Raw genomic sequence first — 23,283 nt, 5'->3', positions numbered from 1 at the left:
AGATTCTTTGAAGAATGATGTCCTTAGAACCATTCCATCACAAATTATTCAGCTTGAAGTTGACACAACGATTGAACAATCAATGGATGTTGAAAACGCCATCAATCTACCTAGCGATGATATCCATAATCATCCCATAGTGAAGAAGCTAATGAAAGTATTCCAAAAAAAGACCAAGCTCTAGAGTATCATAAGGAAGAGAGCTTAGGTGAGGATATGATGGCCACAGATTAGCCTGCATCTGAGTTATTAGACTATGATCTAGAAGGTATTGATTTAGAAGTTTAAAGATCAGATCTCGAATTTCTGTCAAAGTATTCAGAGGAGGATTGTGAGCCAGATTTCAATATTGTGACTCTACTAGTGGAGTTTAGAGCTCAAGTGGTGAAACCTAGTACCAGTTCATGGGCAGATGAAGTGGATCAAGCCGAAGTTGCAGGTAAGTATAAACTCTCTACTATATCTAGTGAATTGAAGAAAGCATCATCTAGTTCACCTAGTAGAGAAACAGTAACACATGATCAAGAGCACTTAGTCTTTCAACATTTGTTAAGAGATTACAATATTAATAAAGCACATAACAAACCTCTTTTTGTAACTGTGAATTTGGAAGGGTTTCAGCTAGGAAGAGTATTAGTCAATACTGGGGCCACTATAATCTAATGCCTTTGTCTGTTTTTCATAAAATTGGTAAAAGCAAGAAAGATTTGACTAGTGTTAAGATTAATATAGATGGTTTCAATGGTAAGTCTGAACGTACTGAAGGGTTGGCATGTATTGAAATCCAAGTAGGTACCACTAGGACTATTTCAGCTTTTTCTTATAGTAAGAGGAGAGGCATCTTGTAATGTTGTCCTAGGTAGAGAATGGTTGCATCAAACGTATGCTATCCCTTCTTCTTTGCATCAGAAAATAATACTACGGAATGGTGATCAATACGAAGTATGTGTGCTGATGTAGAAGCTTTTATAAATGATACTAACCAAGATTTTTCCAGAATTCTTGTGAAGTCAACACCAAAAACGGATGAGATTGTACTCAAACTTGATTCCCAGACAACTCAAAAACTAAAAGTGGTATCAAGTGCAATCGCAAAAATAGAAGAGGCAAATGCAGATGAAGATAAACACAATTCACCTGCAGAATCTAGCTCTAAATTTGGAGTACTTAAGATTGGATATGTTTAGTATCTTTTTTACGTACATTTGTAGTTTGAACAAATTTTATGGAAAATTACATGAAAAGCAAATTCAGATCTAGTACTTTATTAGCTCTTTAAAATCTATATGCGAGTTATAATTCGCAACATAATATAGAGGTTAACACAAACATGGAGACTCCTTAATGTTTATCTGACTACTTAAACTCTGATGACCATACTCGATCATCGCCAAGCTCAGCAAAGAATTTATGGTGGAGAAGAGAATGAAAAAGTATGGGCTAAGAGTGAAGATATCAAACAAGAACTAATGATTGTCCTAATGATTCACTTATGTAAGTGAAGAATTACTCGATAAGGATAAGTCATTATTGATTGACATACTTCATAAATACAAGGATTGTTTCGCATTAGTATAGATCCTTCTATTATCTAGCATAGTCTTTATATTAAACCTTGTTACAATCCTATAGTTTAGAATCCAAGATGCTTATCGCCAAAATTAATTCCAAAAATAAAAGAAGGAATTGCCAAGCTCTTGGAGGCAAGATTCATACAACCCACCAAATATGCAGAGTGGATAGCTAACATTGTTCCCGTGATTAAAAAGAATTGCAAGATTAGGATATGCATCTATTACAGACATATTAACAGTGCATCCCCAAAGGATCAGTACTCCATGCCTGTAGCAGATATGTTGATAGACGCCTCATCAAGACAAGAGCTTGTATCAACGCTAGATGGTTTTGCTGGGTATCATCAAATAAGGATCGCTGTAGATGATCGCTCAAAGACGGCATCTAGATGCCCAAGTTCTTTGGGACTTAAGAATATGTGGCGATGCCATTTGGACTTAAGAATTCAGGGGCAACGTATCAAAGAGTTACGAATCTCAAATTTGATGAAATGATTGGCGACTTTATGGAGGTTTACATAGACGATGTTTTTGTAAAATCCCATGACTTATCAAAGCATTTGGGACATCTCATTCTGGCGTTTGAAAGGATGAGGAAGTTTAATCTAAAGATGAACCCCCTTAAATGTGTCTTTGGGATTAAAGCAGTGCATCCCCAAAGGATCAGTACTCCATGCCTGTAGCAGATATGTTGATAGACGCCTCATCAAGACAAGAGCTTGTATCAACGCTAGATGGTTTTGCTGGGTATCATCAAATAAGGATCGCTGTAGATGATCGCTCAAAGACGGCATCTAGATGCCCAAGTTCTTTGGGACTTAAGAATATGTGGCGATGCCATTTGGACTTAAGAATTCAGGGGCAACGTATCAAAGAGTTACGAATCTCAAATTTGATGAAATGATTGGCGACTTTATGGAGGTTTACATAGACGATGTTTTTGTAAAATCCCATGACTTATCAAAGCATTTGGGACATCTCATTCTGGCGTTTGAAAGGATGAGGAAGTTTAATCTAAAGATGAACCCCCTTAAATGTGTCTTTGGGATTAAAGCAAGTAACTTTTTTGGATCCTGGTCCATAAGAATGGTATTGAGGTTGATCAGAATAAGAGTAAGGCCGTTCTTAAAGCAACACCCCTAGCCAAAAACAAGTAGCTCCAAAAGTTTCTAGGACAAATTAATTATTCGAAGGTTTTTCACTAATCTGGCTGGGAAAATGAAAGTGTTTTCTCCTCTTCTTAAACTTAAATAAGGAGAAGAGTTTAAGTGGGAACCAGAGCACCAAGAAACCTTTGAACAAATTAAGAGGAAGCTGGCTACTCCACCAGTATTAATTCCTCCAAAACAAAATGGGAAGCCATTAAGGTTGTATCTTTTTGCTACAAAGGTTTCGATTGCAAGCATGTTAACCCTAGAGAATGAACAGGGTCATGAACATACAATTCTCTATCTAAGTAAAATCCTAAATGATACTTAAACTAGATACACTAATATTGAGAAATGACTTGAGTTTGTATGATGCTTCTATCAAGCTTAATCACTCCTTTATGGCTTTTCCAGTAGAAATTATTACACCAAAAGATGTACTCAAATACTTATTAAACCATCCTTTCATCAAAGGAAGGTTATGAAAATGGAGTATGCATCTATCAGAATTCGAGCTAACTTATGTACCTCAAAAAGCAGTAAAAGAACAAGCGTTAGTTGAATTTTTGGCTGATCATCCACCTATTAAGAATGTTACGGTACCAGAAGAGAAACCATGGACAATGTTCTTTGATGGATTTAGTAGGAGAGATTTAGCTGGAGCTGGAATTGTGATTTATTAACCTTCTGCTGGTTGATCGCCGGATAATAGGTCGTGTCTACTATCCTAAATCAAATGAAAAATTTATATACCTAATCTTACTCTATCAAGTTCACACAAGATAGTGGCAAGCTAGGGTTGAACCACAAGGAGACGGGGAAATGCACAATCAAAGTGAAATTAAGAATCTATTGCAAGGTAACAAGGGGTTTTTTTATTTTTGTTGTTTTCAATGATGAAATTAAACTACTACAAATGATAAAAGCAAACGAATGAAGAAAGTTCGAACTAGAAACACTAAAACAAGGATGACAAACCAGATTTGAGAGAAATTTGATCAAAACACTAGGGAGAGGGGGTTCCAATCATGATCAACTAAGACAACAGTGATGATCAACATGGATTCATGCCAAGGAATACAATTTCTACTCAAATAATTCATTCCCATGCAATTACTCAAGAAAATTGATGAAATAGATCAAAACTAAACTAGATAATTCCCATGCATCTAATTTAGAACTCAAGTGTTGGAATTATAGGTGCATAACAATAATCCCAAGCAATTTAAGCACAAAATCATCAACTCAAAGCCAAATCCAAACAATCATCAATATAATCTCAACTAATCATGATCTTCACCCCCTTCCCTAGCTAGAAATCTAAGCTAGAGAAGAGAAAATACCCATCACAACTACACTGAGCAAGGATTCAATCTTAACAAGGCTAAATATGATTCAAAGAAAAGAAAAGAAATCAAACAAGTAAAATCAAAGAAATAGATGGAAATCAACAATATCAAAAGCAATTAAACCAAATAAAAAGGAAAGAATAAAGAGATTACTACTATGAAACTTGAATGATGAAGAGAACATGAAATACTTGCATTGAATTTAAGAAATCTTGAAGAAATCTTAATTACAATGATGAAACATGAAGATTAAGCAACTTTCTCTCTCTAAAATCCTAAGAGTTTTTCTCTCTACAAATTTCAATTATAATCGGGAAATTAGATAATTCATAAATTCAAGAAAAAGTCTATTTATAGTGCATTACAATTCCGGAAATAACGAACTAAGTAGAGCCCTCTACAGCTGCGTCGTGCCCTCTCTCAACTAGGTACTGAAAAGCTGAACCCAGGGGGCCGCGCCAGTGGACAAATATGTCGCGCCCGCAGTGGCTGGTGGAGAGGCCTTTCTCCCCTGGGAAAAGGCCGCGGCAAATGAAAAGGGGAAGTCAGGTCTTTGAGGAACTGCGCCCGCGGCTTGTATTGCCACGCCCGTAGTGTATTGGAGAGAGCCCTCTCCAGGGTCATGGCCAGCCATCTACAGGTTCAATTGGGAACCTCCAAAACTCATCACCGCGTCCGCGGCTTATAGAAAAACTGAGCGCCCTCTCCAATGAGCAACTCTCCTCTTCCTTAGCCAAACTTTGCTCCTCTAACTTCATCAAAAAGTGCCAAAAGCCTTCAAAACTAAGAAAGAAAAGATAGAAAATAGAAGAAAAGATAAAAGAAGAGGAAAATCACGAAAATGAATAAAATAACCAAAACAAAGGTAAAAACGGCTAGAGAAGGCCCAAACAAGTGACAAATAAGGGAAAATAATTAGTAAAAAGGGGGCGAAATAGTGGCATAAATGCCACTCATCACTGGTGTATTGACTAAAATGGAGATCACTTTCTCAACTCAATGGACAAATAATAGAGCAGAGTTTAAAGCCTTAATGATTGGTTTGAGGACTCTGAAAGATATGGGAGTTACAAGGGTGAAGGTTTTAGGTGATTCACAATGGGTGATAGCCCAAGTAAACAAAGAATACATAGGAATTTCACCTCTGGCGATGACCTTTTCATCTATCGTTCAAGAGCTTATCAATGCTTTTGAATTTATCCAAGTCTCTCATATCCCAAGGGAAGAAAACAGAGAGGCTGACTTTTTGGCACAACAAGCATCGCTGCCCAATTCTGAAGGTTTTGATGAATCATTTATTTATATAATTACCTATAAATTGAAACCTTTAGATGAGAAAGTGAAGGATGAAATGCACAAATATGGTATCCTTGCTCAAGATATAGACTAGAGAGAGGAGATTAAGGAGTATTTGAAAGACCCTTCAATGGAAAAGTGCCGGCAAAAGTTAGGCTCGCAGCTACTAAATACTTTCTTATGGGGAGTAAGCTGTACAGGAAAGATCCTCAAGGCATTTTACTGAGGTTTGTTAGAACAAAGAAAGCATTTTAGCAGAGGTTCATCATGGAATTTGTGGGTCACACCAAGCAGGAACTAAGATGAGGTGGTTAATCCATCACATGGGATTTTATTGGCCTTTAGTTAGACAAGATTGTTTGCAGCATGCAAAAGGTTGTAAACAATGTCAACACTTTAGACCAATAAGTAGGGCGTCAGCAATAGAATTGCACTTCATTATCAAACCCTGGCCTTTCAAAGGTTGAACGATGGATGCAATTGGGCTAATTAAACCTCGCTCATCTGCTCAACATGAGTATACTCTGACAGCCACAGATTACTTTACAAAGTGGATTGAGGTCCAGGCCTTGAAAAGTTTAAATGCAAGGGCGGTAATATTGTTATTGGAAGAGAAAATCTTTACAAGATATGGCATTCCTGAATCCATAAATGTGGATCAAGCAACCATGTTTATAGGACATGAGTTCAATTCCTATCTCAAGGAATTCGAGATCCAAAAGATTCATTCAACGCCTTATTTAGCGTAGGCTAATGGTTAGGCTAAAGCCACTAATAAAGTAATCTCTAAAGGGATTGCTAAAATGGTGGATGAAAATCTTAAAATTGGCATAGTCTCTTGCACTATGCTACTTGGGAATATAGAACATCAAAGAGAGATGCAATAGGAACTACTCCTTACCAACTAGCGCATGGACATGAACCTGTTGTACCAGCAGAGCTAAGCGCTAAGTGTAACAAGATAGCTAAACAAATCGGTGTAAGCCAGGAAGACTATCAGCAATCTATGTCCATTAAATTGATGGACATTAAGGGTGAAAGACTCCAAGCGCTAGCTAAAATCGAAGCTCAGAAAAGACAAGTAGCAAAATCTTATAACAAAAAGGTGAAACATAAAATCTTTTTGGAAGGGATTTAGTGTGGAAGATGAAACTTCCTGAACATGATTATAAACATCATGTCTTTGGTAAATGGTCCTCCAAATGGGAAGGTCCATTCAGAGTTCATTAAGTCATATCTGGGGATGCCTATTTACTACAAAAGTTAGATAGGGAAATGTTTCCAAGGGCACTTAATGGAAAGTTCCTAAAACAGTATAACCCAAGTATATGGGAACAATATAAGAATTTACAACAAAGGCATCCATCATTAAAGGCCTTTGACAAATAAAATGTATTGTTTACAAGCGAAGGGACTTTTCTGCTATTACTTTACGTTTAACCTCAGAAAGAAGAACCTTGCATTTGTTCATCAACGCCATCTGTTTACCATTGTGATCAAACTGAGACAAAGTTTCTTGAACTATTGGAGCACTCTAAGATATCTAGCGCGTCAATTATTTCTTCTCTCTTCTGCGATACTGATGCTTTTGCTCTACCATAGCTCTCTTCGCCTGAAGTTTCTTCTCCTTTTCCGTGATCTCATCAATCTCAGTGCGCAGGTGGTCCATTTCTACGTCTAACTCTAGGTCTTTCTTCTTCAAATGATCTCGCTGTTGGAAAACTTGGGACACTTGCTAGGATATATCAGAAATCATTAAAGGAGAATGAGATGATCTTTTATTGGCCAATTCAACAGCACATGCCTGACAGGCGATGGATAAGTCTTCCCATACAACTCTACTCTCTGACATAAGAGCTAGAATTTCTTTAAGAAGCTTGAGCTCTAGAGATGTAGATGCCGGGATTTATATGTTCAATAGTTAAATGTGAGTCAAGTGAAGGCTAAATAAGCATGATAACTTTACAAGGCTGGAATGCTTACTTTCATTTGACGTTTTCACTGTTGAAGTCTTGTTGCTCTGAATATCTTGATCAAAGGTTGTCATGCTAAAAATAATAAAGCATATTAGACATCTGCAAGGAGACAAAAAAGGAAAACTCTTATCATTTACCTAAATCTAGATATGAACTCCTTTCTACAAGAGCCTCCTCAAAAAGGCTTGATTTTGTAGTATTAATCTGAGGCTCAGTATCCCTAGTTCGAACATTTATGGTGTCACTCTGCACCATCACTGGAATGAACTCCATGATTTCTAATTTGACTTCATCATGAATCCCCACCTCTTGCCCTTGAATCATTATAGAAGGTGTGCTTATTCAGGCAATGATACTAAAGTTGGAATGAATGGAGAGTCATTATTCCTTTGCTCAGCACCATCCTAGACAATTTATCCCTTGTCACGAATAGCAACAGAAGGTTGTTTCGACTCAAGCATGCACTTTAAAGTAACAAGCAACGGATCAGAAACTAGGGGGCATCAATATCAACATTAGCATCGATAGTTTGAGCAGGCTGGTCTGTTTGTATGGAGATAGGAACTTCAGATTACTATGACTTAATAGAAGAAACTGGAGCTTTGAGTTTTAATTGGCAAGGACTTGCTTTTAAATCCACTTCACCTTCAATGTTTGAGGCTCTAAGTTTATTGCCAGATAATGAACCACAACTCAATGGTTGTTTGTCTGAAACAGCGCCCTTGTTGTTAGATGAACCAACATCAACATGACCTTTTCTCTTCTTCTTATCAGGTCCTTGATTTGTTGGAGAAAGTACAAGATCACGAGTGGGTGATTTCTCAAATGACAGCAGGCTAGAAGTAGCAGTTTTCTCTAAGAGATCTAAACGGCTTACTGTATTTCCTAACTCTTCGCCATCACTTTCAATTAAAATAGGGTTAGAAGGCGTGGTCTTCTCTAGAGATTTTTGTTTCTTTTTAGTATTGGTAGCCGGACCTAATATGAAGGAAATCATAGTGGGTAACAAGGTATAAGAAGCTTGAACAAATTAGAGTTAATGCATTTACTGGTAAGAGGGATATCAGTAGTTTCCGGCTCTGGTTCTGTTTTTAATGCAGATTGTAACCTTGCGCTGAGACTTGACGTGGGGATATTCCTATGCCTGTTACTCCTTGATTTCTGTAAGGAACTTGGGGTCAAAAAAGAGACTATATCTTTCACAATCCAACCCTATTGATGTGAGGATGAATGATACTTTTGTGTAATTCATCTATGGCCATAGGTTCATAATTAAACTCTACAGCATTCTTAGATGAGCGATTCATCTGATGGTAAGCAATCTTACCTTTCATTTTGATTGAAGACACAACAGTCTTTTTTTGACCTGAAAAGTAGATTGTGAGTGGAAAATAAGAAGCAAGTGAAGGAAACACTTAGAGGAACTCATATCTTTATAGTTGCCCACACTCACAGCAAAGTGTGCCTTGGCATCTTCAACAGCATGAGCTTGAAGTGGTCCATGATACCACCATTCCATATAACTCAAGGAAACCACATCACTTGATTTCCTGGGTCGTAAAATGAATTTAGGATATGTGAGGGAGTCACTCTTTCAAACATCTTCTTCATGGAATTTTGGCCGAGAATCCCAAGGAATGTTACATGTGGTGAATAGGGGGATAGCAAGAGACTAGCACAAACGAAATTGTTTGGCTACCATCTGAGGGTTGTAGGCTTTAAAACTAAAATGTTCTGGCTCTCCTGCAGGTAAATCTCTAGAAGCCAACATAGAACAACGAAAAGGGGAGTCCTCATCAAAAGTTACCCTAATGCCTACCTTTTTGAGCCATTTTAGAGTTGCATCAAAGACCCATACACTGTTAGGATCCAGATTATCTTTTCGGTTCACGATATACCAACTAATTGGTAAAGGGTCTAACCCTAGCAGACAATGCATAACAAGATTGGGTTTAGGAACTTTTTGGTGGTCAAAATAGTTGAAGCATATCTCAGCATATGAACAACTATTCACTTCCAAAGTTTTCTTCCTACAGTCAAGTTTGGATACGTACAAAGATGACTCGGCTGCCATCTCTTTCTTAACTTCCTCCTCGGTTTTCTCCATACACAAAGTATTGTAGAGATGACACCAATAGGTGACCAACCACAATGGTCCACCCACATTTTCTAAGCTCTGACCCTCATTGAGAGTTTCCCTACATCTAGACATACATCTGTACAATTGTCCTAACAAGATTAGACCTAGCACTAAAAAAGATTTACTATGGGAAATGTTCACTGCAAGTGGCAATAACAACGCAAAAATATCATTAGACTTGCACATCATTAAACGAGTAAGAGCAAATAAAATGAAAATTACTTCTTCTTCCTACAACACCTTGCCATAATATGATGATGATGTAAAGTATGAGATATAGGCATTGAAGCCGATCTTGCTACTTTTGGACGTTGCTAACAACTGCTTATATAAAGGTCCAGCACCTTCAATCAGGCTGAACACTCTGATTTGTTGAACTTTATCACCATAAGGTGATAGAGTAGTGAGGAAGGCCATATCAACAAGGGTGACAGTCATGCAACCCTGGCGCGGGATGAAACAGTTTAACACGGATCCTAGAGCGATATAAGGGCACATGTTAGCGATCCGTTGAATGGAATCTTGACATACGTCGACAGTCTAAGGAAACAAAAAATTCTCTTCTTCTCCCAAGAGGAGTATGATAGGAATGGTGTCCTTCCAACAAGTGTATTATTCTGATAGAGGGTTCGGAATTATTAGAAAGTTAATTATTCAGTGAGGTCAAGTGATTCGAATGCCTAGGTGGAGGCCGCTTCTGATCAGTAATATTAATGTACAATTAATATTTCGGCTTAATCTTAACTAAACCCTTCGAGTCGCACCCAATCGAACAACCGATCCGAGACGACGAATAAATCCCAAGGATTAGATGACTCATTAGAGTATTATGAACAAAGACGTCGGATATCGAGCTTAGAGCGTCCAGACCGAGCGTCGCAATCAAGGAAGCGACAAGTTCGAGCCAAGCCGTAGCCTCGCATTGGCCTAGCTATATGATGGTTGGGCTAAGCGAGGTTACCGACCCATGGGTATCATGGGAGCCTAGCATCGCCTAGCACACGCACGTCGCATGGCACAAGCATCGCAAGATGCGTGCATGCGTGTATGTGGTGTGGCTGTGCATGCATGGATGGGCGTGCTAGAATAGCAGCGCCAGACATCGTATCATGCTGGGCATGGGCTAAGCACAGCCCGCAAGCATCGCAAGCATGGTCCCTTGCGTGCTTGCTAGCATGCTAGGCGAAGCACCCAGCCCCTCAATAACATGAAGCATCGCACAAACTAGCAGCATGTTGTGCATGCGAGTGCTTGGTTATGCGTGCTTGCGAGGTGAGCAGCGCCTAGCACTAGCAGCAATTGCTGGGCAGCGCCCAGCATACGCTATGTAACAGCAGCACCCCGCATGACATGCATGGCTTGCTGGCTATGCACATGCGTGTGCAGGCTGGCCTGCTAGCACAGCCAAGGCGCCAGCTAGGCTGCCTTGGCAGCCAGCTGTACCTAGGTCAGCTCACGGTCAAGGAGGGGACCAAAGGGGGTTGGTGCTTGGCTTGGGGAGCAAGGTGATTTGGTCCCCCCCCGGATGGTCCTCACCTACTCTCTCCCTCCTTGTGACACTTGGAGCTTGTTGATTGCTTGGTGTTTCATTTTGTTTTTGATTAAAAAAATGAGGGGAAAATGCAAATCTCCCACGTTGATGGGAGAAGGGAGATCAAGTCTCCTTTCCCTATAAATACCCATGTTTTGGGTGTTGGGAAAAACACTTGAGTGGAACTAAAAAGGCATCTCCTTGCAAAGTGAGAAAACCTTAAGTTCGTAATACTCTAGTTTTATTTGGTCAAGTCCCGACTAACCTTCAGGAATAAAATCGTTCGGGTCGGGTCGAGGGTGCGAGCCGTAGGAGGCCTTCGCACTTGCGAGGCTGGAGCTTTGAAGTAAGAGCTCGTGAATCGAGGGAAGCACGCGTCAAGGGTAAGAATGTCTTTTCTCTTTCTCTCTCTTATGTTGTTAATTACGTGATTACATGTGTAGTGTCTTTAATTAGTGAGCGGGTCTTGGGCGGGTTTATCTTCCGCGTAGAGTCGGACTCTACGAAGCCCAACAGAGTAGAATTTGGAAAAACGCATAAACCAACCCCTGGCTTTTAGGTCTTACACCCAACCTTTAATTGGATTCTGGCTTACAACCCAGTTTCTGTTTGGATGCAATTCATAGAATGCAGCAGGTCGAGGTGAACCTTTACCAAGGATACACATGGTTAACATAGGCTGAATTTCCATTCGAAAATCTTGCAGAGCATCAGAAGATGAAAGGTCAAAGTGAAACATTGGCCTTATTGAGGTTGTGTCTTTCAGAACACCTTCTTTGGTTGTTGAAGATGAAACTGAAGGATTTTTTTCTTCGTCAAGTGCAATTACTAGATATATCAAGGACCACTATTATGGAGATAATTAGTTCATTCTTTTGGGTCGTCATTGTCTGTTTCTAGATATAATTAATGATCGTTGGGCAATTTAAATAGTCCAAAGCTCAATAGAATGGATCCCATGAGATCACACACAAGGGTAGTGGATTGAACAAGTATGAGGCTCATTAATGGGCCTCATGAGGTAATGACAAGCCATGTGAATGGGAAGGCTAGAGGAAATTGGATTGAATTAGGAGTTTGGGTTTCACATGGACTCTAGTTATGTGTGGGATATATAAATAGAGTCCTTGCCTAGGTTTTGATGCCAAGTCATAATTAACCATACAGTGAATTATGAATCAAGGCAACCAAACTCCCTAACCCTAATCTCTCTCTCACGCACGCCCTTCCCCTCTCTCCCATCCATACGGACGCCGACCCCCTAGTGGCGCACAGTGGTTGTGGTGGTTGTTCGTGGTTAGTTCATGTAGGGTTTCGTAGCGTCCAATAATACGCGGAAGAGAAACCCGCCCATGACCCGCCCACTAATTAAAGCAACTAAGCATGCAATCACATAATTAAACAAAGAAAGAGAAAGGGAAATGATAATCTTACCCTCGACGCGTGCTTCGCTCCTATAGAGCTCGACTTCAAAGCCTTAACTCCACAAGCGCGAGAGCCTCCGACGGAGTCCACCCACGAGACCCGACCCGAACGGCTTCTACCCCGAAGGTTAGTCGGGGCTAGACCAAGAAAAGACTAGAGTATTACGAACTTAAAGGTTTTCTCACCTATAGGGAGATTCCTTATTGAGTTCAACTCAAGTGATTTTTCCTAAACCCAAAACTTGGGTATTTATAGGGAAAGGAGACGTGATCTCCCTTCTCCCATCAATGTGGGAGAATTGCATTTTTCCACCAATTTATTTTAATCAAAAACAAATTAAAATTCAAAGAAATCAACAAGCTCTGAGTGGCATATGGAGAGCATGGGTAGGTAAGGACCACCAAAGGGGGGGACCAAAACACCTTGCTCCCCAAGCCAAACACCAACCAATTGGTCCCCTCCCTTGACCGGGTTGACCACGCCACATAGATGGCTGGCAACCTGCCTTAGCTGCCAAGGCTTCCAGTTGGCACCTAGCACCAAGCCTAGGCAGCCCAGCCAGCAAGCACACAGCCAGCCAGCAAACGGCTAGCCAGCACATAGCCAGCCAGTAGACGCATGCGTGCAGCAAGCAGGCCACGCATGCGTTGCTGCAATGCTGGTGCTTGGTGCGTGCTGTTGTGCGAGAGGCGTGTGCTGCTTGGTGTTGCTACGATAGCACGCACACATAGCACACGCACACACAGCACGGTGCTGCGATGCATGCGCTATGCGAGTGCGCTGCTTGGTGCGAAGATGCAAAGGGTTTGGGCTGCTATGCTAGCACACAGAACGCATAACACGCTGCTGTTGTGCTTGAGCTAGCGATGATGCGGCTGAGTACGTGGCCCAACACACTAGCACGCTAGCATGCTTGGCCTAGCACGCAATGCATGCCAGGCTTGCGGCATGCCTTGCGATGCGCTTGGTAGCTCAGGCTAGCCTAGCACTCGCATGGCAAGGCCAATGCGAGGCTACGGCCTAGCTCGTACTTGTCTCATGCTTGATTTCTCGTCTCGTCGAATTCTAAAATCGACTCGACTTATAACACTCGGTTTCGACGCTCTAAGCTCGATATCCAACATCTTTGTTCGTAATACTCTAATGTCTCATCCAATCCTTCGGATTGATTCGTCGCCTCGGATTAGTTACTTGATTGGGTGTGACCCAAAGGGTTCAGTCAAGATTAAGCTGTAATATTAATTACACATTAATATTACTGATCGAAAGCGGCCTCCACCTAGGCATTCCGATCACTTGACCTCACTGAAAAATTAGCTTTGTAATAATTCCGAACCCTCTATCGGAATAATATACTTGTTGGAAGGACACCATTCCTTTCAGTTCGTTCCTCTCCTCTCCGTAGAAGGTTGATTGAAAGGGTTCCATCACAACTAACTAGCATTAGTGGAGGTTTAATCCTTGCTCGTGGACCAAGTAGAGGAATCACGTTTGGGGTTCTAGTTCTCCTTACTGTCGTTGCTCGATCACACGTGGAATCACGCTTTAAAGGTATAATTATATGTTCTTTATGTGTTGTGCATAGATCTTGGTTATTAGATGATTATGAATATGATTCATGCAACTCTGCTTATAGTATCTAAAATCCTATAGTGGTATCAGTTACCCTTATGCATGTACACATATTGATATTAATTCTTTGTTCTCTACAAATTTTAATTCAATTAAGAGGGAGAATAATTTAATTATGGGTCAATTATTACTTTTAATGTTATTTAACATATGGAATCATTATATTTGTTTAATTTTGCTAGATTTTAGTCTAGAATTGGATCAAAATTTTCCCCCTTTTGTTCGAAAATTTCGACCCCCCAAATCCTAATTCGAAAATATTCGAAAACCTAACCCCAAAATTTTGATTTTATGTTGTGGTTTTTGAATTATTTCGAATGTTTTATATTTCATGAATTTAATTTATTTGATTTCATGTATAAATTATGAATTTTGCATAACCAAATTATTTAATTTAAGTATTCAATTGAATTGGGAATTAATTTTATGAAGAACCCTAATTTCGAGATTGAATGTGATTTAATTTTAAAATTAATTAGACCATTTATTTTAATTATAACAAACGTTGTTTAATTAAATTAAATCCCAAAAAATAAATGTTTTTGGAGCTGTTTTGGGCGGCAACCGTGGCTGGTTGGCGGTGGCTAGCGCCGGTGGTGGTCCCAGAGGGAGGGTTGTAGGCGAGCATCATGACCGGTTAGGGGTGGCAGCAACAACAGCACAGTGCAACAGTTGCGCGGCACTGCTGTTGTTGTTGCGCGTCTCTACTTGTAGCGTACACCTAACGATGTACGGCCACCGTGGCTCGCTTCGAATGGCCACACCACTGTGGCTGGCGCATTTTTCAAAAAGAAAAAAAAAAATTATTTTTAAAATTCATATCTTAAATAAAAAAAAAATTAAAAAACAAATCAATCAGTTTTTTATTTTTGAAAGATAATTGTCAATATTAAAGTTGTTAATTTTAATAAGTTTTTAAGATATTTTGAGCAAAAATATTCTATATGGATAATAATTGATTAAATAATGAGATTATCCCATAATTATTTTAGGAAAGAATTGGTTTAAAATTATGTGATTGGCTAAGTAATTAGGATTTATCTTTCCTGATTAAAATAAGATTTGATTCATCTCATACCTAAATTAAAATATATGATATTTCATAATTGGTCATGAATAATATATGACATTATCTAATTATAATTTTAAAATATGAGATATTTAGGTACCATGTTTCCTTAATTATGAACATTCGATGTTGTAGTTTAGGAAAGCATGATGAGTGATTTATTATATGAAATTTTTTTTTTTTAATATATGATATTATTTTCTTTTTGTATAAAGACTAATATGGGCCATAGATTCTAAATACGATCTGCGCATTGTGATGTGTTTTTGTAATCTAAATACGGTCAGCGTACCGTTTAGTATTTTTGTACGGTCTGCGTACCGTTTAGTATTTTTGTAACTTATTTTATTTTATTTAAGTAGTAGATAGAATAGAATAGTATTGCAAGTTGCAGTTAATCCAAGAAACCAATGGAGTAAAGCCCTAAAGGAGCAAGGTGGATGAGATACATGAAGGTTCAAGTGAGAGCTATTAGTTTTCTTAGTATTAAGGGGCTATACTATGTCATGTTTTATTTATGCATTAGTAGATTATACATGTTAGATTTTATTGATGCTTGTGATGATACGCTAGAGTTCACTAAATAATCACAACATAATAAATCTAGGTCCTGGTAATATTGAGATTGCTTTACCAATTAGATACCCAACAACCCTTCGATCGTAAATGGTGGGTCTGCCTCCGCAGGGTGTCACTTGTTATCTTAGGTAATTTGGGGTAGATCACGTTCTACACATTTAATTGACTGTGCTCAACAAGGTTACCTAAAGCGTTTAGAACCTTGAAGCAAAGAGTAATAATTAAACATGTGATGGGTAATTATTCAACCAAGAGTTACAAGAGTTGTAATTAGTAAAGAGTTTACTTACCTTAAAAATGTAATGCTTGATGGTAGGGCCTCAGTCCGGTCAACTAGTACACAAATAAAGGATCTTGGAATCACTTAATTCCATTAGGATCAATAAAGATTGAATAAAGTATTGTAAAGCAACCTATTTAATTCAATTATGGTGCTTTAAATTTTATCAAACATAATTATTGAACTTTGCCTCATTTATTGTTCGTAGATGAATAGCTTTAATGACAACACTAACTTGCCAACCAAATTGAAAACAAGGCTAAATCTCAGAAATATCAAGGATTGGGAAAATTAGCTAAGAAATGTTCTTAAGAGCCACAAGCTCGAAGCTCGGTTATGCAATCCCATTGAAAGCAGATTCACAGTGGGGTTGACTCTTGAAAGGCATGCGAAAGGTGTTTCAAATGTAGAGAAAGTCAGAAATCTCATGTTATCCTTTATTCCAACTTGTTAAAAGAGAAGGTTTAAGGATTATGAGCCAAACTTATTGTGGGAATGCCTACATGCTGTCTGTAGAGGTGGCATAGGGGCATTAGGAAGTGGAGGCATCATTGACAAGAATGTCAAGGAAATTGTTGATTCGATTCCCACGGTATATTACTCCTAGAGTGACAGTGTAATTTTTAAGACTTATAATATTCATTGTAAGATAACGGCTAAGAAACTCAAACCAAGTCAGTTAGTTAGGAACCATGTCAAGGAACTGATTGAGTTACTCAATTGGATAGATATCCTAGGGGGACCGTTTGATGATGACTCTGCTCATGACACTATTCTGTTTTCACTCCATTCTGAATTTGATCTCGTTAAGCTAATTCATGATGATGATGGCTCTATAGTCACGCTTGTCGATTTATTGATCAACCACACAGAGGAGTACTTGACGAAAGAAGGAAGCCAGTGCTTCTATTGCGGTAGGTGGTCTTACCACTTACCAGGATGTCCCCACAACATCCCATTGAAAACGGAATTTAAGGAGTTACCTAATGTTTATGTTGTAGAAATTAACCTTACTTCCTCTTCCACATGGGTATTTGATACCGGTTGTGGTGCTCACATTGTTACTGAAATGCAGCGCTTAAGAGTGAGTAAAAGGCTGGCAAAGGGAGAGATGATGCTTCGAGTAGGAAATGGAGCAAATATTGTTACACTTGCTATTAGAAGCTATGAACTAAAGCTCCCATCTGGACTCGTTTTGGTTCTTAATAACTATTATTATGTTCCTGCGATTACTAAAAACATTGTTTCAGTTCCTGTTTTAGATACTGAAGGTTTTTCTTTTTAAATTAAAAACAAATGTTATTTTATTTCAAGGAATAATATGTTATATGCTAGCGCAAAATTGGTTAATGGTTTATATGTATTAGATTATACAACCCATATCTATAATATAGATCATAAAAAGTAACGAACAGATGGTTCAAACCTAACTTACCTATGGCATTATAGGTTAGGTCATCTTAACCAATCACGCATCCAAAAATTACTAAAGGATGCACTCCTTTCATCATTTAATTATAAATCATTTGAAAATTGTGAGTCATACTTGTTAGGTAAAATGACCAAGTCACCTTTTACATGAATAGGTGAAAGAGCTAGTGACCTTTTAGGACTCATACATACAGATGTGTGTGGCCCAATGAGTTCAAAAGCTAGAGGTGGGTTTAGTTACTTCATTACCTTTACTGATGATTTAAGTAGATTTGGTTATATCTACTTAATGAAGCACAAGTCGGAAGCCTTTGTAAAGTTCAAAGAATTCCTGAACGAAGTACAAAATCAACTCGGGAAGACAATTAAAGCACTACGATCTGATCATGGTGGTGAATATTTGACTCAACACTTTGATGATCATCTGAGGGATTGTGGAATAATTTCGCAAGTAACTCCTCCAGAGGACACCACAGTAAAATGGTGTGTCAAAAAGGAGAAATCAAACCTTGCTAGACATGGTTCAATCCATGATGAGTTTTACTGATCTTCACATATAATTCTGGGGATAAGCATTAGAAATAGCAGCAAAAGTACTAAACAGAAGCATGTCCAAAGTAGTTGAAAAGACTCCATATTAGATGTGGAATGGAAAGGTTTTAAAGTTATATTTTCTCAAGATTTGGGGTTGTGAACCCTATGTAAAGCGTTTACAAGTTGATAAACTAGGCCCTAAATCAGAAAAATGTTTCTTCGTGGGTTATCCCAAGGAAACAAGAGGGTATTACTTCTACAATCGCAAAGATAACAAAGTTTTTGTTACTCACGGTGGTTTCTTTCTAGAAAAGGAATTTCTTTCTAAAAAGCAAAGTGGGATTTAAGTGGTTCACGAAGAAATTTGAGATGAGCAACAAATGGATGTGGATAACACCACATCAGAGGCGAGGGCACATGAGTCAACTAGTTTGACAAATCATGCGTCGGAGCAAGCTAATTCAACTAGCAAGACTCCTATCGTCCCACTTGAATCTAATTCTTGCGAAAATCTTCAAAGAGTTGAAGAAGACATTTCTACTGTTGCTCCAACCCTACGTAGGTCTAGCGAAATCAGAAACAAACATTTTTTTGATGTTTTGTTAACTAAGGATTCCGAAATCTTCCTGTTGGAGGATGAGGAATCCACAACCAAAAAACAGGCTTTGGCGAGCCCCAAATCAGAAAAATGGCTTGAGGCCATGAAATCCGAAATGGACTCCATGTCTGAAAATAATGTGTGGGTCCTAGTAGACTTACCTAATGGGATAAAACCCATTGGTTGCAAATGGGTCTACAAGATTAATATAGACAAAAATGGAAATGCCTACATCTATAAAGCAAGACTGGTTGCAAAAGGGTTCAGACAAATTCATGGTATAGACTATGATGAAACCTTTTCTATAGTAGCAATGCTTAAGTCTATTCGGATTCTTCTAGGGATTGCTGTTTTTTTCGATTACGAAATCTGGCAGGTGGATGTTAAAACCGCCTTCTTGAATGGGTTCTTGACGAAGGATGTGTTTATGACACAACCTGAGGGTATTGAAGATCCGGAAAACCCTGGAAAAGTATGCAAGCTTTGGAAATCTATTTATGAATTGAAGTAAGCATCAAGGAGTTGGAACATTCGTTTCAATGAGGCGATCAAACAGTTTGGTTTTCTCAAGAGCAAAGAAGAACCTTGTGTATACAAGAAGTCTAGTGGGAGCAGCCTATTTTTATTAGTCTTGTATGTAGATGACAAACTGCTCATAGGGAATGATATACCAATGCTTGAGTCAGTCAAGGAATGCTTGAAGAGTTGTTTCTCCATGAAATACTTGAGTGACGCCGAGTACATTCTGGGAATTAAGATCCATCGAGACAGATCTCGAAGGATGATTAGACTTAGTCAAGAGACTTATATTGATAAGATCCTTGACAGGTTTGACATGAAAGACTCCAAGAGAGTATTTCTTCCCATGACTCATGAAATTACCCTTAATAAAACTTACTGCCCTCAAAAGCCAGAAGAGTTGAAGTGTATGGCTAGTGTACCTTATGCCTCTACAATTAGGTCCATCATGTATGCCATGATATGTACAAGGCCGGATGTTGCATATGCTCAAAGCATGTGTAGCAGGTTTCAGGCAAATCTAGGGGAAGTACACTGGACAACTGCCAAGAACATCCTTAAGTACTTGAGAAGGACTAAAGGAATGTTTCTAGTATATGGTGGCGAAAATGAGTTGGTTATTAAAGGCTATACGGATGCGAATTTTCTAATAGACAGAGATGATTTCAAATCCTAGTCTGGTTACATTTTCTATCTGAATGGAGGAGCAGTGAGCTGGAAAAGTTCTAAGCAAAGCAATATCACAGACTCTAAGACATAATCTGAGTATTTGGCTGCGGTTGAAGCAGCTAAGGAAGCAATTTAGATTAAGAAGTTCCTTACAGAGCTAGACATTGTACCTAGTGCTCAAGAAGGAATCGAGTTGTTATGTGACAACAATGGTGCCATTGCTCAATCAAAGGAGCCAGGGTCACATATCAAATACAAACATGTTGAGAGGAAGTATCACCTCTTTTGAGAGATCGTGGGCAGGCGAGATGTCAAGATGAGCAAAGTTCATAAGGATGAGATTATTGTTGATCCACTTACTAAACCCCTTCCACAGCCCGCATGAGGCTCATACTAGGGCAACTAGATTGAAGCAAGTGATAATTTTAAGTTGTATTTGTTTTGAGAAAACATATTACATATGTAATACATTTACTTAGAAAATTATGTTTAATCAGAAATTTATTATTTCTCTTATTTAATTATGGTTTTGATGTTAAATAAAATGTCCAAAATAATTATGAATTGATGGGTTCATCAAGTTGATGACTTGGTGAATGAAACCTCATAGGTGAACTAAATTCAATAATTCTTTAAGTTCCTAGTTCGAAATAATTAAATTGGACATAAATGATTTCAATAAATGGACTAGCATGTAAGATTTATTGGATAGCGCAATTTCATGGGATATAGGGGCATGGAGATGCTCGGTCAATCACATGGATATGCATGAATGATGCATGATCGAACTATTGACCTACTTTGAAGTTCAAGTATAGAGCTTCCGAATATATTATTTGATTCCTTTGACATGAGTGGAACATTTATTTCATTCAATGATTGTTTTAACTGTGGTACCTCCAAACGTCATTCCGTAAAAGGGGACTATAAAAGGTGTTTTTCGGTTACTTCAAAAGTTGAGTGGGAGCTTTGGTTGCCACAAGATTGGATTGAGTCTACCTATTTAATTAGGAATGTGTCATGGCCCCTTAAAGAGGGAGAATTCAGAAAATGCATGGTCGTGCTCAAATGGATTACATATAAATCATTTGTTTTGTAATTCTAACTCAGTTTTCAAGAAAAGATTTGTAGATTAATATGATCACGACATGAGATGCAATCATATTATCTAATCGACACACATTGACTTAAGGAATTTGAATATTGCACACTTGTCTCAAACAAGTGGGAGATTGAAGGATTTATGTCTTCGTCAAGTGCAATTACTAGATATATCAAGGATCGTTATTATGGAGATAATTAGTTCATTCTTTTGGGTCGTCATTATCTGTTGCTAGATATAATAAATGATCTTTGGGCTAGTCAAATAGTCCAAAGCCCAATAGAATGGATCTTATGAGGTCACCCACAAGGGTATTAGATTGAACAAGTATGAGGTTCATTAATGGGCCTCATGAAGTAATGACAAGCCATGTGAAGGGGATGGCTAGAGGAAATTGGATTGGATTAGGAGTTTGGGCTTCACATGGACTCTAGTTATGTGTGGGATATATAAATAGAGTCCTTGCCTAGGTTTTAATGCTAAGTCACAATTTACCATATAGTTAATTGTGAAGCAAGGCAACCAAACTCCCTAACCTAATCTCTCTCTCACGCACGCCCCTCCCCTCTCTCCTATCCGTACGAACACCGGCCCCCTGGTGGCGCACGGTGGTTGTGGTGGTTCTTCGTGGTTAGTTCGTTCCTCTCCTCTCCGTAGAAGGTTGATTTAAAGGGTTAAATCACAACTAACTAGCATTAGTGGAGGTTCAATCCTTGCTCGTGGACCAAGTAGAGGAATCACGTTTGGGGTTCTAGTTCTCCTTATTGTTCTTGCTCGATCACACGTGGAATCACGATTTAAAGATATAAATATATGTTCTTTGTGTGTTGTGCATAGATAGTGGTTATTAGATGCTTATGAATATGATTCATGCAATTCTGCTTATAGTATCTAAAGTCCTACAAAAATATGCCATAGTAAATCAGATATGAAGTTCTGAGGGTATTTGCTTATCAACTCACACAATTTATGAGCCTCAATCGAATAATCTTTTACCAAAAAGTATTTAAGCACTTGTTGCAAAGGAAGAGAAGTCATTTCGCACTTTGCAAAGTTCAAAGACTGGAGGATTAAAAGTTTGGAAGATCAGAGAGTGAATTGGTGATGGAATAGGGTGAAGGATGGCTTGATGGTTTTAATGGCTTTTTCAAGAATTAGATAGTTAGTTAAATTGTGCCGTTTGATTTCGTTCAGACACAAAATGATACAAATGTTTTGGTAGAGTATGTTAAAAGAAATTGATTTTCAATTGGAATTGAGATATGCAACCTTAAACGAAGCGTTTTAGAACTCAATTTGGTAATTCTAAATCAAGCGATGAAAGTAAGAAATTACTAAATTACCCTTCGACAAGGCCTATCAAATAACACTGGTTGTAGCCTTTTATGAGGTAATTGCTAGGTAATTTCCAAAAATTATATAATCATTAAATTGATCAAAACATTTATTTCAACTTATAAATATAGGTTGAAATTAATAAATCACTTTTTACTGAAATACGCAAGGTGTATTTTCTCTCTCAACAAAAATCTTTTCTCTGAAAGTCTACTTCAAATCTTCCTAAAAATCTTTCTTTTACCATAGTTATGGAGAGTCTAACCTCTAGCATAGCCAAGTCTCATCCTAAGGGGATAATAAAACTTGATCCAAACATAGATGAACTATCTATGGAGTTTTTGGGGAAAGAGAAGCTTTGCTCCGGCGATGAGGACAACTAGGAGCTAAAGGTGTTAGGTTTAGAGAAGTGGGATGCAATGGAGAAGGGTGCTAAAAGGTTAGAAGATGCTGAATTTCATCGCCAAGCTAGATTTGGCAACGCATGTTTCGACTTTGACCTTGCTCTGGTTTAAAGAGATGAGCCAATGAAGAGGAAGAAAATCACAGACGCCAGAGAGATGAAGATGAACCTTCAAAGAAGAAGCGACAGAAGAACAAGATGAAGAGGTCTCCACCAAGAAGTTTGGGAAGGATGATGATATTAGAGTAAGGAGATAGCTCTGATTTATCCTCAATATGTTCGAGCCAGCACACAAAAGCCCCAAAAGCCCCAATCATACTTGGGATTAATCAAAGGCTAGGATTTACTTGTTTTGCTTCTTTTGTCTAATCGAGAACTAACTTCTGGTTGAGGAGTTAAGTACTCAAACATGATGTGTTACATTTCTTAGTTCTTTTGAAACTAAGTACGTTAACATGTTTTTAATCATGTCTTAACTCTTTAGAACTTAAATTCTATTTATGTCAAATCTTAGGTTTGTTTAAATTATATGATCAATATAAATCATGAATATTTTGTTTAATTTGATGAAGCGATGCAATTTATTTGTTATAATTATACCCACACAAATATATTTTTGATTTTTCTAGAAATTTAAATATATGGGTTGTAATTATAAGTATTTTCACGATTTACCAAGTGACAGACAACTTC

The 23,283-nt window shown here is 38.3% G+C and overlaps 1 protein-coding gene across 1 annotated transcript; it reads left to right on the top strand.

Annotated features, from left to right (window-relative positions):
• The first annotated feature begins 5,837 nt into the window (after positions 1 to 5,837).
• LOC110725897 lies at positions 5,838 to 6,505 on the top strand. The gene is made up of 2 exons (XM_021905368.1): positions 5,838 to 6,112; positions 6,232 to 6,505. Exons 1-2 carry the CDS (start codon positions 5,838 to 5,840, stop codon positions 6,503 to 6,505), a joined length of 549 nt encoding a protein of 182 aa, XP_021761060.1.
• The last annotated feature ends 16,778 nt before the right edge of the window (positions 6,506 to 23,283 follow it).

The sequence above is a fragment of the Chenopodium quinoa genome, unplaced genomic scaffold (assembly GCF_001683475.1).
Source record: "Chenopodium quinoa cultivar QQ74 unplaced genomic scaffold, ASM168347v1, whole genome shotgun sequence".
Taxonomy (NCBI): domain Eukaryota; kingdom Viridiplantae; phylum Streptophyta; class Magnoliopsida; order Caryophyllales; family Amaranthaceae; genus Chenopodium; species Chenopodium quinoa.
The sequence above is the reverse complement of the archived record's forward strand: the minus strand, read 5'-3'. Positions and strand labels throughout refer to the sequence as shown.